Raw genomic sequence first — 20,712 nt, forward strand, 5'->3', positions numbered from 1 at the left:
TTCACTTAGCAAAAGTGAAAGGCCTCTCCTCTGTCCTGATTCTCCTAGATCTATCTGCAGCCTTCGACACAGTCAACCACCAGATCCTCCTTGCGGCCCTCGCAGGAATGGGAGTGGCTGGCTCTGCGCTGACATGGCTGTCATCATACCTCAATGACCGCTCCTACCAAGTGTCATGGAGAGGGACCCTGTCGGCCACCCGCCCCCTGCGGACGGGTGTCCCCCAGGGCTCGGTTTTAGGACCCCTTCTCTTCTCCCTCTACACTAAATCACTGGGTAACATTATCACGTCTCATGGCTTCTCCTACCATTGTTATGCCGACGATACTCAACTCTTCCTCTCCTTCCCTCCCTCAGATATCCACGTCTCTGTGCGGATCTCGGCCTGTCTGTCCGACATCTCAGCCTGGATGACGTCCAACCACCTCAAACTGAACCTAAGCAAAACAGAATTGCTCCACCTGCCGGCCAAATCCTCCCCCCTAACCGACCTTTCAATCACAGTCGAGAATGCAGCTGTGACTGCGTCCCCGACCGCCAAGAACCTTGGTGTTGTCCTCGACGACCAGTTGAACTTCTCTGCTCACATCGCAGCGACGACCAGAACCTGCCGATTCCTCCTGAGCAACGTCAGAAGGATACGCCCCTTCCTGACAAAAGAAGCCACCCAACTCCTCGTCCAATCAACAGTCATCTCCCGCCTCGACTACTGCAATGCACTGCTCGCTGGCCTCCCGGCCACTGCCACTAAGCCTCTTCAACTCATTCAGAACGCAGCGGCCCGCCTGATCTCAAACCTACCGAAGTCGGCCCATGTCACCCCACTTCTTAGGGACCTGCACTGGCTCCCCATTGCTGCACGAATCCGCTTCAAGGCCCTCGACCTAGCATACCGTGCGGCAAAGGGAACCGCTCCCGCCTACCTCCGGTCAATGGTCTCTAACTACACACCCTCAAGACCCCTACGCTCTGCATCTTCTGGCCGCCTCAGACCTACTCCTATCCAAGCTCCGGGAGGGTCATCAAAGAGAAGTCGCCTATTCTCAGTCCTTGCCCCACAATGGTGGAATGAACTACCCACCCCAGTTAGGACAGCCGAATCACGTCCAATCTTTCGCCGTCGACTAAAGACGCACTTCTTCAACCATTATCTGAATTAAAAAAAAAAAAAAAAAAAAAAAAAAACAATAAAAAAAAAAAAAAATCTAACCCTAACTAACCGTACTGTCATGCACTTGTCCTAATAAACTAACCTACACTGTAGCACTCAACACTTTGATGAACATTGTTGCTCAGCTGATAGAGTTGTGCCCTTCCTGATGGCTTGTCGTACAGAACTTGTAAGTCGCTTTGGATAAAAGCGTCAGCTAAATAACTAAATGTAAATGTAAATGTAAATGTAAAAAAATTTGATCAAAAAATTTAAAATAAACAAAAACGAAAATGTCCAATAGGTCTACCTAAATAACAGATGGGCGCATATCGCGCTGAAAACGAATGAAGCATTATATTATATAGCCAAATATTAAATAATTCTTTTGTTTTAAATATTCGAAACACTGTTTATATATTAACTTAATAAATAAACAAAAACGAAAATGTCCAATAGGTCTACCTAAATAACGCATATCATGCTGAAAACTAACAAGCATTATAGGCCTATAGCCTGTTTCGCGAATGCCGTCTATTTCCATTTCCCAGCACGCGTGTTAGACTGAACACGGTGCCTCGTCACAATCAGTCCAAAAACTGCTCGGATGCTTCCGATGTCGTGAGTATACAGAGGTACTGGCAGACACAGACTAAAACATTAATGTCATCATGACACAAAAGTATACAGAAAAAACTCACCAGCACTGCAGCCAATTATATATAAAATAAATCGGGACTCACCACGCTGTTGACGTCAGCAACAAGTTTCAAGTTTCAAGTTTCAAGTTTCTTTAATATTTGTCATACAGAAGTACAGAATACTTTTATACAAAATGCTTCTTACTGTTACGCTCCAGAGACTGTGCAAGACAAGATAAGTATGAAATAAAATAACATAGTAAAATTAGAAGTAAAAAAATGAGGTCACAGTGTTCAGTTTAGACATATGTACAATGTTCGATGCAGAATAGACGTAGTTACCATACAATATACAATACTGTGCAGTGTACTAATATACAATACTATATAGTGCAAGGCAGAAATGGGACGAGGTGCAATTTAGGTACAATTCACAGTAGGTGTACGAGTTGTAGTGCAAATCCTTTATCAATAAATATAAAGTGTAAAGTGTGTTTGTGTGATCTAAAGTGTGGAGAGTGGGTGCTGCAGTGTGTTGTTTGTTTGAGTGAGTGTGTGCGTGTGGGTGTGTGTGCTGTGTGCATTTGATGGTTGTTGCATAGTGTTTATTGTTCGTTTAGCAGCCTGATGGCCTGGGGATAGAAGCTTCTTCTGAGTCTTTCTGTGCTCGCCTTAAGACTCCGGTATCGCTTGCCTGACCGCAGCAGTTCAAAGAGGCAGTTGTTCGGGTGGCTCGAGTCCTTAATAATTCTCTTAGCCTTCCCCTTGCACCGCTTGTTGTAAATGTTCTGGAGGGTGGGAAGCCCCCCTCCAATTGTGCGTTCGGCTGAACGTGTCACTCTTTGTAGTCTGCTACGGTCTTGTGCAGTGCTATTCCCAAACCAGGAGGTGATGTTGCCGGTCAGGATGCTCTCTATTGTACATGAGTAGAAGTTCCTAAGGATCTTCTGACTGACTTGGAACTTCCTTAGGCGCCTGAGGAAGTAGAGGCGTTGTCGTGCCTTCTTCACAACACTGTCAATGTGTGTGGTCCATGTCAAGTCCTCGGATATGTGGGCTCCGAGGTACTTGAAACTGTTCACTCTCTCAACCGGTGCCCCGTCGATGCTGAGGGGGCTGTAGTCCTTGACCCCCGACCTCCTGAAGTCCACAATCATCTCTTTTGTTTTGCTGACGTTCAGGGAGAGGCAGTTCTCCTGACACCACTGTGACAGGTTCTCTACCTCTTCCAGGTAGGCCCTTTCGTCGTTGGCAGAGATCAGGCCCACCACTACTGTGTCATCAGCAAATTTGATGATGGTGTTGTTGTTCCGCTGTGCTACGCAGTCATGTGTGTACAGGGAGTAGAGGAGGGGGCTCAGAACACAGCCCTGGGGGGCCCCTATGTTGAGCGTGATGGATGAGGAGGTGCAGTTGCCGGCTCTTACCACCTGGGGTCTGCCCGTCAGGAAGTCCAAGACCCACTGGCAGAGGTCATAGTTCAAGCCCAGGTCCCTGAGCTTGGCTATGAGTTTGGAGGGGACTATGGTATTGAATGCTGAGCTGTAGTCGATGAATAGCATTCTCACATAGTTCCCCTGCCTCTTGTCCAGGTGTGATGCTGCTGTGTGCAGCACATGGGCTATGGCGTCCTCCGTGGACCTGTTGGGGCGATATGCAAATTGCAGAGGGTCCAGGTTGATGGGGAGGGAGGAACAGATGTAGCCCTTCACTAGCTTATCAAAGCACTTCATGGCTATGGAGGTGAGGGCTACAGGGCGGTAGTCGTTGAGGCAAGCGGGCGTAGATTTTTTGGGTACAGGGATGATGGTGGACTTCTTCAGATAGGTGGGGATGACAGCCTGTTCCAAGGACAGGTTGAAGATGTCAGTGAATACCGGGGCCAGTTGGTCGGCACAGACTTTTAGGACGCGGCCGGGGATGCCGTCCGGTCCTGCTGCCTTCCTGATATTCACTTTTTTAAAGATCCGTCTCACCTCATGCTCTGTTACCCTGAACACTGAGTCTCCATCAGCAGCCCCCCCCCCCCCCATTGCCGTGGTTTGTAGGCTGGTGTTGTTATTCACAGCCTCAAACCTCGCATAGAAGGAATTGAGATCATTTGCTAAGGAGATGTCACTGTTCAGTTTGAGGGGGGTGCCTTTGTAGTCTGTCATTGTTCTGAGGCCCTGCCACATGCCTCTAGTGTCAGCCTGTTCAAACTGAAGTTCAACTTTATCCCTGTAACGCCGTTTTGCCTCTATTACTGCTCTCCTGACGTTGTATCTTGCCATCTTGTGTTCTTCCATGTTGCCTGTCACCAGCCCAGTGTTGTATGCTGATGTGCGCACTTTCAGAGCCTCACGGACGGATTTGTCTACCCAGGGCTTTTGATTTGGGTAGATTTTAATTCAACGTTTTGCGTTGAATAACGTTAACAAAACTTCACCAACCAACTGCTACATCCAAGAACAAATTAAAACGTTCGCCAACTGGCTTTATTCCAACTTCAAACAACAATTGAAGTTATTGAACCACTTCGGTCTTCAGCACTGTTCTACTGTCCTCGAATTCTCCCTGTGGTAATTACATCCAAATGTTTCCAAAAATGCAGCTTTCCCAGATGCATTGGGAACTTTCAAAAGCTCTCCCTTTCCCTAATTCCCTATCTGTTAACTTATCCATCGCAACTCAGAGACACGAGGCTCTGACTCTCTGGTCTCTGATGACAGCTGGCGCAAAACAGAAAGTGAAAGCAGCGTGAGGCGCGTGCGCAATAAAAAAAAGAGGGCGCTGCCCGGCCCGGCCGAGCCCGAATTATTTATTTAAAAACAAAGCCCTACCCAGCCCGAACTCGTCGGGTCGGGTAGGGCCCCGTCGGGCTCGGGCAGGGTTGCAGTGCACTAGTGGGAATCACCGGAGGCCCCACTATACAAAATTATCACTAGTCACATTTAGGGCTATCCCCGACTAATGATTTGGATGGTCGTAAAATATAACGGAACGTAGGCCAAATGCGTCCACATTTTTATAGGATTCTATCACATTTTCATAACAATAGCACCCTGCGCCGTTTTCATTGAGGTTTCTTACAAATTAACGATGCTTTGTGTTGTCCTTTATATGCCGATTATCATTAGAATCTTAAATTGTACCATATGTCCCCCTTTAGACAACATATGTAACGCTACCAGCGCACTTTTGTTAAGATAATTAGTTGGCCATTCTCGGTCGCTATACCGAGGTTGCAGTAATAGTTTAACGCTGTTCAGATCACGTTGGAGAATATAGACACATCCCAGTGACCTGCGACCTGTGCTAACGCTCTTGGGAAATGCAGTGTTGTAGTTCTCAACATTTTCAGCCTTTAATTAAACCAATGCTGCCATCTACTGACAACAAAAAAGTGTTGTCTAATCGTCACCTTGAGAGCTACTTCCGTATACAGCGCCGCCCCAAACCCATTCTAGAGATTCCCACTTTTTGCTGGGAGTGGGGCGTGGCCGTATTTGGTCCCAGACAATAAGAGTGGCTGCAATTGGTCACTGTGACGTTAGGCTAAGTGGTGGTAAAAGGCAACTTTGGCTATAGCCTTCTAAAACAGGCTAAACTTCGTTTTGGCTTCTTGAGTTCACATTTCTTTGGTTTGCAGTGGTGCATCTGCGGGCCAATGTTCCGAGACATATTCAATTTTATTTGTTAGGCTATTTGAATACACCAGCCCTAAATGGTGGATTCAAATAGCCTAACAATTATACAAATATATAAATATGTCTTGGAACATTGGCTGTTGCGTTGTTGCAAACTGGGGAGGTGTGAATTAAAGAAGTTAATACTAATAACAGGCTGAAAAAACAATTAGCCTATTTAATAGGCTAAACACAGCGCGTAAAATATAGGCTAAACAGTGCGTAAAAGTGCGATGTCTTTTATGCTGCGCTGTGACAGCACTCCATCGTGACAGCCAGCTGAAGCGCGTGGGCCATACATCCCAAACTTTGTAATCCTGCGTCTTTCATGCATTTGACCACATTTCTGGCGTGTAAAATAATTGGGAGCCATATGAGCATATTAGAGTATTATATCAGGGCTATACAGTGCAAGCATTTCACTCGCATTTGCCTCTAAAAATAGATTTGTGAGAACCGGAAAAATCATTTAGGAGCACAGTGTGCGAGTAAATTGTCTTGCGTAGTGGGCTTGTCAATAACTGCGCAATTGTCATTTCATAATAGACACGGAGCAGCGTGGATCAGCTCTAACAACTCATCTCGAGTCTGCTTCTATGTGCAACGAAAACTCAGCGTGCAGTGGTTCCAACATGCTTTGCATCCTCGCCAGTCCTGTATACCCACGTCGCGCTAAAAAACAATAGCTACTGTAATGTTATCTGCTAACTAGTACTCCAACTAAGCTAACCTGCTAACGTTAACTACTGCTAACGCTAATCACTGGGGACGCTCAGAGGCATAGTGAGGGAAGGGAGGGCTGAGAATCTCTGTCTATCTCTGTGTGTGTGTGCGTTTAAATTATAATGAATTAAATAATTGTATAAAGAATTGTCCATGTTCTGTCATCTAATAATATATTCCATTACCTTTCCTATCTGTATCAAAGTCAAAATGTTGGTATTGTGACAACAGTACAACATACAAAAGCAGCTTGACAACCGATATCCTTTGTGTCTAGTAGACATGGGCCAATGTGTGATTTTGGTGATATGTGCTATTGCACAGATGTTGACCCTTAGTATGCACACGCACGCACAGTATAATATGCATGTAATAAATAGTTTGTTAATAAACTCTGTTACTTGAAAAATGTTCACTGTGCTCCTAAATTTCTTTGTGTGCTCCTAATTTTTAATTTTATTTAAGATAAGATAAGATAAGATATTCCTTTATTGATCCCCTTGGGGAAATTCAGGCATCATAGCAGCATGGGGGGGAGGGGGGGGGGTACAGGTAGTAAAACAACACAGTATACAGGTAGTAAAAAACAACACAGGCAGTGTAAACAATTTGATCAATATGGTCAATATAATTTACTATCTGACTAGCTGAGGAATATTCACATTATTCACAGTGTCACATAAGGTGCAGTATGCATGAGGTAGTGTTATAATTTACTATCTACTGAGTATACATTATTCACAGTATCATGGTATCCACTGAAATATACATTATTCACAGTATCACAGTATCCACATAGGGTGCAGTAAGCCTAAGGTAGTGTAGGTTGTCCTCCTTGGGTTCCTATAAGTCCCAGGTCAATGTCTGGTAGCAGTCGCTGTCGCTGCCCCCTGTTGTGGAGCCTGGAGGCTGCTAGTCGCTGCCCACTGTTGTGGAGCCTGATGGCCGCTGGTATGAAGGACTGTCCGAGGCGGTTAGTTGAGTGTCGGGGGGGGTATGAGTCTGTGGCTGAACGAGCTTCTCATCTTGACTAGCTCGTCGTAGAGGGGGTGGTAGGGGTTCTCCATGATGGCAGCCAGCTTCCTTATCATTCCCCTCTCTACCATCACCTCAAGTCTAGGTAGCTCGACTCCCACCACGGAGCTAGCCTTCCTCATCAGCTTGTTGAGCTTGTTGGTGTCCCTTGAGTTGATGTAGCCTCCCCAGCATGCCACAGCATAGAAGAGGATGCTGGCCACAACAGACTGGTAAAAAGACTGCAGCAGTTTGTTGCACACATTGAAGGACCTGAGTCTCCTCAGGAAGAACAGCCTGCTCTGTCCCTTCCTGTAGAGGGCATCTGTGTTGTCCGACCAGTCCAGTTTATTGTTCAGGTGTACCCCAAGGAACTTGTATGAGTCCACCATCTCCACATCCACCCCTCGGATGGAGATGGGAATCGGGGGGGGCCTCTTCTTGCCCCTCCGGAAGTCCACCACCAGCTCCTTGGTCTTACTGGTGTTGAGTTGGAGGTGGTTGCTGTCGCTCCACCCCACGAAGCTCTCCACCAGGGCTCTGTACTCCTCCTCATCATCGTCGGTGATGTAGCTTACGATGGAGGAGTCGTCTGAGAACTTCTGCAGGTGGCACCCGCTTGAGTTGCGGCAGAAGTCTGAGGTGTAGAGGGTGAAGAGGAAGGGTGACAGCACAGTTCCTTGGGGGGCGCCGGTGTTGCTCACCAGTACGTCAGACTGACTGTCCTTTAGTCTGACGTACTGTGGCCTCTCAGTGAGATAGTCCTTGATCCAGGCCACCAAGCCGTGCTCCAGCTGCATCGCGGAGAGCTTCTCCGCTAGCAGTGACGGCTGGATGGTGTTGAAGGCGCTGGAGAAATCAAAGAACATAATCCTCACTGAGCACATTTAGGAGCACATGTGCTCCCTGGGGAAAAGGTTAGCGTAGAGCCCTGTATATAGTAATAATAATAACACATGGTGATATACTAAAAAGCGATTTCAAATTTTTGGCTGGTAAAAAATGCCTCGCTGGTAGTTTTTTTAATCTACCAGCCACCTTGGCTTGTAAGCCAAAATGTTAATTTTGTTCCCTGACGAGGAGGCAGCCTGTCGCATCTTTTCACCTGCCAGCGCGGACTCTCATTGGCGAGGTGTAACGTGTGGGAGGCTCACACTACCCCCGCCATTTCCTGTCTCTGCTGTGCAGGCGTCCCCAACCGACCTGTAGGAGTCGCTGTCCACAGTGTCCAGATTACCACCCATCGACTTCCACCCGCTAACTCTGCCAATTGAGTTAGTATGACGGCTGGCCCAAGCCGGAGGCAACGCCGACAGCCGGAGTTGAACCCGGTGTCTCTTGCGTTGGTGACAAGCGCAATGTCCGCTGCACCACCCAGCCGCACCCAAAAAAACTTTATTTGAACACATCACACATCCCATCACACAGGATTCAAACACTTGCTGAGGCACTTGCAATAAATGAGACATTTCATCCCCCTGCCAGCATAAGAACATGAGGTGCATTTATTAGATCTGCAGCTACACACCCCTGTTACCTGAGACAATGTGTCTCCTGCGGAAACTGTGCTCCACTTGACGAAGAGTTTCTCCCCATCGGTAGTCCATCCCCATTCAACAACCGGGGGACAAGGGAGTTGTAGAAGGCTGTTCCCCCACAGCCATCCTGCCTGGACCGTATCTAACTGATGCTGTAGAAGTGCATCCTGTCTTGGGGGCAGGTCTCGCAGCTCATCTTTAACTGACTGCTTGAACAGCTGTAATCTGAGTCCATCTATACTTGCACAGTCGTACAGTCCAGCCTTGTTGTACCAGCTCATTACCCAGGGTTCAATAACTTCCATGCTGTTCCTAACAGTCTCAATACTAGGGAAGCAACTTAGCCATCTCAATGCAGCAGTGAGCTCTGTCAACTTACTGTGGTTCATCCAGGCTTTGAATTGAGCATTATTTGAGTGGCCAAAGAAGGCGCTCACAGAATCACAGCCACTGGTATAATGGAACACAGGCATGGCATCAGCCACATCTCCACCAAGCTTCTTGTGTGCTTCTGTGATTGAGTAGAACTGGCATTTGTCCGGAACAGCAAAGTCGACGAAGTTGCAAATCACAACATACTGACAGGAACTTTGTAGTGAACCCTAGTAGGATGACAACTACATCGGAGTCGACTGTTCTAACCGTAACTGACTTGATCCCCTTGTTTAGCATGTCCATCTCATGGCAAATGATGCGGTTGTTAGCCTCCTCAAGCATCTCTATGCGGTCATAAAGCTGGATCTCAACATTTTTGCCAACGTTTGCAAGGATCTTCCTGCCGTAGGTGATGCTGAACTCCTTGCTCCAGTTCCATGCATGTTCCTTAGCAATCCTGGCAAACATTAAATTCAGGGCTACCTTGTTGTCTTGATTAGACAGAAAACCTTCAAAGAATTGCTTAGATTCCGGCACTGTCATTCTCGCTGAAGGCCATCTGTGAACTACCTGCTGACCCCCGATTATTCCTAGTCGCAGTCTTAATGTTCATAGTCTGGTAGAGGTCAGCCACAATGTCGATACGATTTGCTCCCTTCTCATGACCAATCTTGGCAACGCTGTTCAACACCTTGAAGACAAAGTCCCGGAATGTCATGCCTTTGGTGAGAGACTTCGCCAGGATTCGTACTTCCACAGATAGATCTATCCCTCTGATAGTCCCTCTGAGGCTGTAGATTGAACTTGTACTCCAATGTCCTTCAGGATTTGACTTTTGGCTGTGATAAATGTCTCCATCCTTTCTTGACAGGGCTTATGGTAAACCTGTGATTGAAATGAATAGTTTTACCAAAACTAAATTAGCACTGTCAAATCAATTCACTTATAAAATGAATAATTAAACGTCACTGTATCGAGAATCTGGTAAGACGAAAGTTGCCTGCGTCTAAAACATTGAATAACTTTGAAATTATATCAACTAGATTTACCTGTGAATTCACCACCAAAGAGCCTCCTTGTCTCGTCTCTTGATCTGCAGGCCTCCTTCAGCTTTGCAAAGGTTCCTTTAGGTGGCTTGATTGCAGGGCTAGCAAGCTGGACTTTTGCACCTGAACTTGGGAGTTTCAGGGCATTTCGGGAGATGTTCTCACTAACATCCTTCTGAGCATATACAAATCGCTCCTGCACAAACTGGTCATGCTGTGTTTTGCCAACTGTAAAAACAAGGCTGGCATCTTTAGTTACCACATCTGGGAAGGGAATGGATGAGTTCAACCTCATGAACTGAGCTTGGTTGAAGGGGTTGGTAAGGATCCCCTGATACACCTTGAGAGTGTGGCTTGAAAACGTTTCCTTGAAGGAGTCCAGCATTTCTTTGTGTCCGTGTGCTAGATCTTGACCTTCGACCTCAGCTAGGTAGCACTGGATTTCGGGTAGGGCAAGTTTGAGTTTCCTGAAGAATTCCTGATCTTCCCGATTGATATCGACGTATCCAGTGTCAGACTTGATGACCTTTATATTATGCTCCTGCTTTTGATCACATGCAATCTTCGAAAATCTGTTGCATCTGGTGTTTACTGCGAAAGAGCCTGATAGAAATTCCTTGAACAACTCTGGGTGTCTCCATTTGAGCTCTTTGAGATCCTGAAGAAACACTGATGTCCATCTGGCATAGTGTGTATGATCAAGTGCAAAGTAAAGAGGAATGAGCTGCTCAAGTCCACTGACCATCATGATGAAGTTGGCCTCCCGAAAGTATCTGATGAAGATAAGATCCTTCTTGATTGCTTCAAGGACATTGGTCCAGTAGTGAAACATGGGGCTGTTTTCATTGGCCACCCAATTGCTCCAAATCAAACTGTTGTCCTCTAGATGTTTTGCCTGGAATGCCTCGTCTCTCTTATTGGCCAGGACCACAGCCAGGATTTGAATGCAGTATCTAGCCTTCTTTATGGAATTCACATCACATACAGCAGTTGTCAGACCAGTGATGTTCAGATTAGCTGAGGTTAAGATGGTATCCAGGCCAGTTCCTTTTATCAACTGGCCAACACAGACCAGAGAAACCTTCTCAAGGTGCAGCCCACCCATAAAAGCAAAGTATGAATGAGAAAACTCTTCTCCCATGATACACCCAGAGCGGTTTCGAATTTCGGCCGTAGCCAAAACGGGCGTGGCGGAATGGCAGTGATTTTTCACAAATATCTGAAAAAGTTAAGGTGTTAGGGCATATGTTTGTTCATAACACTAATATAAATGTGGTGTTTCCGCAACTTTTGAGCCCAAAATCAACTCTGTGACCTTCAGGAGCCGAGATACAAAATGCCAGGCCTAAAAAGTGGGCGTGGCCGTTTCAGGGACTTCGCCTAGAAATTTTTTTGGGCTCCTTGCATTTTTTTGTTTATCAGGCCCTAAATGAACAGAAAAACATTGGCTCAAATGTTAATAATTTTTTGCAGCCATTATGCCTAAACTGACCAGACTACTCAGTTATATATTATGCTGGTTTAGCTCTAGGAGGCGCCGGCGACAGCGTAGCAAAACGTAGTTTGCTTTGAAGAAGTAGCTTTCTCCTCTTGGGCGACGGTGGCATCCTTGCGTTGTTGCATGCAGGTAGGACATGATAGCACTGTCTTATCTTATCTATGTTTATACCTTGTATGTGATGACGTATTTGAACACACACCTCGGCTGACGACCCAAGCTATTATTATGCAAAGACGAGTACTGTAGCGAGTGGGTACTTGGCCCGTGCACGGCAAGAATGCGACCCCCATCTACTCATCTTTGCATAATAATAGCTCAGGACAGGTAGTCTGGTAGACTCAGCTCAGAGACAATCAGCAATTTTCCGTGTGTGGTCCTAGTGCTGGTCGCCGCGGTCGCGTGTCCGTTTATTATCCATGTATTATCTTTGGACGGTAAAAACGTGGGGGGGACAATAACTGCATTCTGAAACCATGCCGGGTACATTTCCCGGTGTCCCCCCCCCATAGTTACGCCCATGCACTCAACACATATTGAACAGAGAAAAAGATAACCGTTAGTTGGAGAATAAAAGTGAGGAGAGAGAGGTGTTTTGCTACAGCGCTGTGGTGGTAACGTTAGTGCCGTTATTAGTTGGAAACGGTGTTGTGGTGTTGCCAAGGGAGAGGAGGAATACCATACTCCCGCATCGATCTGCTGACGGCGACGGGCAGAGGATAACAGAGAAAGAAGAAGACGTTTAGACTGAGTTCGGTTGAGGCTGAACTCATATAGCAACCAACAGACTTTAGGTGATAGCCTAATCTATACCTTTCTGTTGAACTAATTCTAATTATTAATCTGGACCTTCAAAACATGCAGTATTATTAATTTGCTCAAATGTCGTGGCCTCACACAGTGCCAACTGCAGGTCTCGCCATCTCAGGTGCCAACTGCAGGTCTCGCCATTTCAAAGATGACGGAGCATGCAGCATCCCCCTGTTGGGGTTGCTCAATGCTGTAAAATATTACATAAATGTGTTTTTATGAATAACGATATTTGAGGAGCCTAATAATATTGCTACAGCGTGCTGCAGGTAGTAGTAGTAGTAGTAGCTAGGTACGTGGGAGGCTGCGGGCGAAACCATCTCTGTGACGTCAGCATTTAGCGTGAACAAAATGGCGGCGCACATGTTTATAAATGCTACATAAATGGACATAACAAATCTTTTTTTCTTAGAAACGGCTTATTTTTATAACGTGATTTTTTTCTGTGGTTTATCTAAATACTAATTTGATGCTATGACTATGTTCATATCGCTATGCTTCATCTCCCCTTTAACACTTTCTTCGCCAGGCTTATGTACATCATTATACCATCCTCTGCCAGCTCTATTTGTCTATGGAGAAGTTCCCCTACTTTGCAGGGCTATAACTTTTTAAATTGTATTGCTAAATTGACATTACTATGGCCCATTCAACATCAAGTATCTATTGTTCAGGGTGTAGCAACGTTATACTTTTTCATTCACATATTCATACTAAAATACGGTCTAAAGTATAAGTATGTTTTTATCGTTTTCTGCAGCTTTCTGCAAAACGTGATTTATAGCCCTAAATGCATTATATTGATGATTGTATACAGTTTGATAGCGATCGGCGCGAGATAAAAAAAATTCAAATGGACGTGCTTCTAGAAGTTACTACTTATCATCTGATGTTGACCGGATGGGGGGGGGGTCGTTTATAATTCCGTGGCCAACGTTAGATGATTCATCTAGTGTGGGTGATATGATCATTAGAGCAGTTTGTATCGAACACGTTAAAAAAAGTTGGAAAACGCTGAAACTCACCGCAGCTTCCTCGTAGCGTTGGGCGATGAGCGTGGAGCAAAACTATTCCTATTATGGGATGTTGAAATATGCGATCCATCTCCAGGTTGTATAATAGTATATATGTCCAAATCATGTTGTTTATCGAGTTATTGGTAACGGATTGCTATCCATTGTGTCTAGCTCGAGTCCCGGGACTATTAGCGAGTGATCGGACCGAATTGGAATGAGCACCAGTTTCCGTTTCCGGTTTGGGCGATCCGCCGATCGGCCACCAGATGGCGCTCTTGAACCGTTGGAGAGTTGAGAGGGGATCAACAGTAGATCTCAAGTCTCCGGGGGAGAAATATGATTGCGATCACAGATTTTTGAAATATTGATCTCAATGACGTGTTACGGCGTCATTGGCAGAATGAGCATGGCGGGGAATGACGAGTTTAGGCGTCCTTGGCAGAGTGTTAAATACAGTGCACAGCCATTTACCATTTACAGAGAGGTTGAACATTGGTAGGCTTTATTCATATTACAACACTCCCACCCAGTGGAAGAAAATAGTTATTACACTTGTTCAGATGAGGCTGTTCATGGAATGTAGTATTATAAGATGATACTACTACTAATACCATCACCACTACTGCTACTGATAAATAATAATAATGATGATAATTGAAGAGAGAAATGTAATTTTCTGTGTTGGATTGTAACAATTTCCTTTTGGTTTCGTCACCAGACAAGACTTGTTTGTCATTCTGCGAGATTTCAGCGGCTCAACACAAGTCCTGATACCACAGGACAAGGTAGATGTTCTTATAAACACTGAAATAAGTCTTTGTTGTAATCTTAATAAACCAAATTCTGATGGAGAACAATGATGTCTCTCTGATCAAACAGTATTTAACTTATATATGTGTGTGTGCATCATCATCATTTCCCTATGGGAATCAATAAAGGAGTATCTTATCTGATCTGTCCATGAGAGAGAAAGAAGTTGTGTTTTGTGTAACTACTAAGTACCCATATCTCTCCATAAGCTGGAGGCAAGTGTGTGCGTGTGTTTTCAGTCTAACCTAAGCTAAGTGTGCTAAGCGAGCTGACAGTTGTGTGTGTGAGCATGTGCATGCCTTGTGCATGTGTGTGTGTGTTTATCAGTGTGTATGTGTGTATTTATCAGTGTGTGTTTGTGTATGTAACCAGTCTTTGTCTCTTCACACTCATTGCACACACACACTGCCTTTTATTTTTTCAGTCTCTGCACCATGTGAAGGCAGCTCTGTGTGAACTAACAGTGGAGTCGGTCGTCATGGTTACTGGAACAGTCAAACACAGACCAGAGGGACAGGAGAACATGGTCAGTATGTGTGTGCGTTTGTTGTTTTATTAGGATCCCCATTAGCTGATAGATTAATGACCACTATTCATCATTGGGGTCCTCACAAGGAAACAATACAACATAATACAAATACAGAATGTTATTAGTAATGCAATTCAAATACGAAAGAAAAAACAAAGCACGAAGGAAAAGTTAATACTCAACATTGAAGATGTAGGCCTAACACATTTCCAAAAAACTAAATTAAATAAAAACATAAAATAGTCAATCACATCTCTACTCAGTCTCATTTACATCAGTTAACCTTTTTATATATACATACATTTCTTTTTCAAGGTGTTTTTATTTAGTTTTATGTTACATGTTAAATACAGTTGACATATCAATGTTATTATTATTAATAATAAGAGTCGTTATTTATATAGCACCTTTCATACATAGAATGCAGCTCAAAGTGCTTAACAGAGCAAAACAAAAAGAAAAGAAAAGAAAAGCAGGAGTTTAAAACCACAAAATAAATTGCAAAACATGAACAAAATAGCTAAAAAGCATAAATGACAACAGGGATTTTCAAATCAGCTAAAAGCAAGAGTATTATTGAAATATGTAGGTATTGAGCTGTGCTTTAAAGGAAAACTCCAAAATTTTGGGAAATTAGCTTATTTAACATATTCCCTGGAGTTAGACAAGAAGATACATACCTTTTTTGTCTCTGTGCGTGCATTTAGCTTTGGGAACAGTCGCTCCGTTAGCGTAGCTTAGCTTCATCACTGGAAGTGGGGGAGATCCGGAGCTTCATCACTGGAAGTGGGGGAGATCCGGAGCCTGACGTTCCCTTACACTGTATACAGTCACGAAATACACTCCAAATACAACTCCAAGACGTTCATGTAAACATGTTGTGACCTGTGTATTCACCACGTGGAGAAATAAAAAATAATTGAATTAGACAATTACGTTTTATAAGCAACTATTTTTTGCCTAACCACTCCTTAACACGAACCTAAACTAACTTTAACTTTAGGTTAGTTGTAACGTTAGTTTAGGTTCGTGTTAACGTTAGATAATGTACAAAATAAACGTTTTCCGCTGCTATAAACGTCGCACATTTATTTTGAAAACCCCAGAAAGGAAGTCATTATATATGCTTTACCATCCTGTTCTGTGTTAGCTCCGGTTAGCTCAGAGCGTCCGGTATAACAATACCAGCCATTGGATTACTGTTTTCTAAATTGGGGAGGCTTTTAATCGTCAAGGTAAGAGGATTTTAAGTCATGGTATCCATAAACTTCAATCGGTTCGGATCCTTTGAATGAATGAGAATGTCAACAATCACGACGACACGTTGAAATCACTGGCTGCGCTCAGAGAGGAGTGGTTAGGCAAAAAAAATTCCGAGTATATTTGCTTATAAAACGTAATTGTCTAATTCAATAATTTTTTATTTCTCCACGTGGTGAATACACAGGTCACAACATGTTTACATGAACGTTTTGGAGTTGTATTTGGAGTGTATTTCGTGACTGTATACAGTGTAAGGGAACATCAGGATCCGGATCTCCCCCACTTCCAGTGATGAAGCTCCGGATCTCCCCCACTTCCAGTGATGAAGCTAAGCTACGCTAACGGAGCGACTGTTCCCGAAGCTAAATGCACGCACAGAGACAAAAAAGGTATGTATCTTCTTGTCTAACTCCAGGGAAGATGTTAAATAAGCTAATTTCCCAAAATGTTGCAGTTTTCCTTTAAAGCTATCCACAGAGGCTGCCTGTTTTAGATGTAGTGGGAGATTATTCCAAGCCGTTGGCCCATAGAAACAAAAAGTTGCTTCGCCGTATTTTTTATGTCATTGTAGGCACCTTGAGCAGGTCCGCACTAGAGGACCTGAGGGGGCGGTTTGGAACATATCTATGTAGGCAGTCACAGAGGTAGGATAGTGCCAGACCAGTAAGAGCTTTAAAAACAAGCACGATTATTTTAAAATCAATTCTAAAAACAACCGGGAGCTAATGCAGTGAAGCTAAAACTGGAGTAATGTGTTCCCTCATCTTGGTTTTAGTTAAAACTCTGGCTGCCGCATTTTGGACAAGTTGTAATCTGGCAGTTGTTTTCTTTGGCAGGCCAGAAAAAAGTGCATTACAATAATCAAACCGAGAGAAAACAAAAGCGTGGATCAGTGTTTTTACATCGTCCAGGGATAGATGGGCTCTAATTCACGCAATATTTCTAAGATGAAAGAAGGCAATCTTTGTAACATGATTAATGTGTGTATTGAAATTAAATTCAGAATCAATAATAACTCCCAGGTTCTTTACTGCAGTGTTATTTTCTACATTCAGGTTACCCAGTCTACATATTATCGATTCTCTCTGCTCACTAGACCCCACTATGAGTCTTATCCTCATTTAGCTTGAGAAAATTCTCACTCATCCAGCATTTAATGCTGGTCAAACAGGTCAACAGCGGCTTTAGAGCACAAGGCTCGTCTGGAGCTACGGAGAGGTATAGCTGGGTATCATCAGCATAGAAATGGAAGTTTACTCTGTGATTGGTAATAAATTCACCCAGCGGCAGTATATACAGGGAGAACAATAAAGGGCCAATAATAGAGCCCTGCGGGATACCAGAACAAATGTCGTGTTTATCAGAATCATAGTCAGCTAGATTGTCAGAGTAGCTTCTGCCTGTTAAGTAGGAATAAAACCAGGACAAGGCCGTGCCTGACAGACAGACCTATCTAGTACTCGAGACGGTGCATTAAAATTGTGTGATCAATTGTGTCAAACGCAGCCGTTAAATCTAGGAGCAGGAGAACGGACACCTCTTTATTGTCCGCAGACACTATAAGGTCATTGATTACCTTTACAAGTGCTGTCTCAGTGCTATGGCCCCTCCTGAAGCCAGATTGGAATTTGTTATGGACCTTATCTTTCACATCCAGTTGTTTAAAAGATAGTTTTAAACATCCATATTCCCATTCTCCATGGTCCCATTTCCTACTCCAATGGAGTCCCAAATGATTCACATAAAAAGCTAGTAAGGTATTCCTATTAACTCATTGAGCACCAAAAACGAGATATCTCGTTTTTGAAAGCCAGCGCTTGAGTGCCAAAAAACGAGAAATCTCCTTTTTTCCCCTTCTGTTTTAATTTTTTTAAATTATTATTCTAAACAGTCACGCAGACCTTAGTGTGTGTTCTAGGGACCTCTGTGTTAGTTAGAATTGAAATGACAATTGAATCCCGACAGGTGGCAGTATCGCCTACCTTTTGAACTGGGCTAGTTTAGTGTGGGGCCCCCCCACGCTGCAGCCAGAGCACTAGAGAGCAGCGGACAGCAGTGAGTAGAGAGGTAGAGAGGTATAATGGCGATCGTGACTTTTGGAGACTATTATGAAGAGGACAAAACTATCACACTTATGGATGCTAACGTGCGTTTTCACCAGACTACATTGGACTCAGCACTTGTGGTAAATTATAAAAATACTATAGTCAAACCGGCCGAGGAGGTAACATTATTTGTCGGCGAGTTGAGAGCTCCCCATACTACAGCCAACTAACGTTTGGCAATGGCGATCGCCTAGAGCGAACTATTGGAGATTATTATGAAGAGGACAAACGGTGACGATCCATCCATAACATAAGGTGCGTTTTCACCAGACTATGTTGGATTCTAGTATTTTCAAACAGGCTGTTTGGATGTACGTTCCTCGATGTAACGTTACCCTGGCGCTGCTAATGGGCCAACTAACATTATATTTATTGATCCTGTTCTGACCTAAGGCCATGGTTAGACTAGTGTTTTTGTGGTCGTTTTTTGAATACGTTTGAATACGTTTGCTGTCCCTTTTACATAGAAATGCCGTTTTTGCCGGATACGTTGTGGCCCTACTGAAAACGCTAAATTGTGTTTCCGTTTTGGAGTAGCGCCAAAAACTCGCCGACAACATGTGTGTAATCTGCGCGGAGCCGTTTTTGCTCAACGCCCATGCGCAGTAGACTGTCAGACTGCAGTGTAACCTACAGCCCGCGCGCAGCACCATGTATATCCCTCCTGTCTGTCTGTCTGTCTGTCTCGAGCCCGGGGGAGCAGCACCGAGCAGCGGCCGAGGAGCAGCCCGCGTGCAGCACCGTGTAATTATCTCTCCAGTCTGGGCTGTCTGTCCGTCTGTCTCGAGCAGCACCGAGCAGCAGAGCCCCTCCCTGTCTCTCCTGCCTCGAGCAATGCCATAACATTGTAACATTAACACAGCGCACCCTAACTGCTTGTGTATTCTAGCAGTGTTTTAGAGGTTATTTTGTACAGTACCTTTATCTGCACTGAAACATACATTTCTACAGTACATGCAGTTGTTGGTAGATAACCGTGATTATGTTTATTTATTTATCTATCTCTCTGTGAGCAAAACCTATTCATATTACATATGTGTTGGCGGAATCGCGTCAATGTTTGTTATGAATAAAACGGCAGAAAGTTACAAAGTAGCCTACAGTTCAAGTTTCAAGTTTCAAGTTTCTTTAATAGTTGTCATACAGAAGTACAGAATACTTTTGTACAAAATGCTTCTTACTGTTGCGCTCCAGAGACTGTGCATGACAAGATAAGTATGAAATAAAAACATAGTAAAAATTAGAAGTAAAAAAAGAGGTCACAGTGTTCAGTTTAGACATATGTACAATGTTCGTAGACGTAGTTACCATACAATATACAATACTGTGCAGTGTACTAATATACAATACTATATAGTGCAAGGCATAAATGGACGAGGTGCAGTTTAGGTACAATTCACAGTAGGTGTACGAGTTGTAGTGCAAATCCTTTATCAATAAATATAAAGTGTAAGTGTGTTTGTGTGATCTAAAGTGTGGAGAGTGGGTGCTGCAGTGTGTTGTTTGTTTGAGTGAGTGTGTGCTTGTGGGTGTGTGTGCTGTGTGCATTTGATGGTTGTTGCATAGTGATTATTGTTCGTTTAGCGATTATTGTTCGTTTAGCAGCCTGATGGCCTGGGGATAGAAGCTCCTTCTGAGTCTTTCTGTGCTCGCCATAAGACTCCGGTATCGCTTGCCTGACGGCAGCAGTTCAAAGAGGCAGTTGTTCGGGTGGCTCGAGTCCTTAATAATTCTCTTAGCCTTCCCCTTGCACCGCTTGTTGTAAATGTTCTGGAGGGTGGGAAGCCCCCCTCTAATTGTGCGTTCGGCTGAACGTGTCACTCTTTGTAGTCTGCTACGGTCTTGTGCAGTGCTATTCCCAAACCAGGAGGTGATGTTGCCGGTCAGGATGCTCTCTATTGTACATGAGTAGAAGTTCCTAAGGATCTTCTGACTGACTTGGAACTTCCTTAGGCGCCTGAGGAAGTAGAGGCGTTGTCGTGCCTTCTTCACACCACTGTCAATGTGTGTGGTCCATGTCAAGTCCTCGGATATGTGGGCTCCGAGGTACTTGAAACTGTTCACTCTCTCAACTGGTGCCCCGTCGATGCTGAGGGGGCTGTAGTCCTTGACCCCCGACCTCCTGAAGTCCACAATCATCTCTTTTGTTTTGCTGACGTTCAGGGAGAGGCAGTTCTCCTGACACCACTGTGACAGGTTCTCTACCTCTTCCAGGTAGGCCCTTTCGTCGTTGGCAGAGATCAGGCCCACCACTACTGTGTCATCAGCAAATTTGATGATGGTGTTGTTGTTCCGCTGTGCTACGCAGTCATGTGTGTACAGGGAGTAGAGGAGGGGGCTCAGAACACAGCCCTGGGGGGCCCCTATGTTGAGCGTGATGGATGAGGAGGTGCAGTTGCCGGCTCTTACCACCTGGGGTCTGCCCGTCAGGAAGTCCAGGACCCACTGGCACAGGTCATAGTTCAAGCCCAGGTCCCTGAGCTTGGCTATGAGTTTGGAGGGGACTATGGTATTGAATGCTGAGCT

At 44.6% G+C, this 20,712-nt stretch overlaps 1 protein-coding gene across 1 annotated transcript in view; it reads left to right on the forward strand.

Moving 5' to 3' along the window:
- Positions 1-20,712, forward strand: part of dars2 (aspartyl-tRNA synthetase 2, mitochondrial) — a 116,490-nt gene that overhangs the window by 15,606 nt on the left and 80,172 nt on the right. The window contains exons 3-4 of the mRNA XM_084327421.1: positions 14,198-14,264; positions 14,714-14,815. Of these exons, the coding sequence (XP_084183547.1) occupies positions 14,198-14,264; positions 14,714-14,815 (169 nt within the window). The remainder of the gene's footprint in view (positions 1-14,197; positions 14,265-14,713; positions 14,816-20,712) is intronic.

Source organism: Notolepis coatsorum (genome assembly GCF_963971535.1).
Source record: "Notolepis coatsorum genome assembly, chromosome: 13".
NCBI lineage: Eukaryota > Metazoa > Chordata > Actinopteri > Aulopiformes > Paralepididae > Notolepis > Notolepis coatsorum.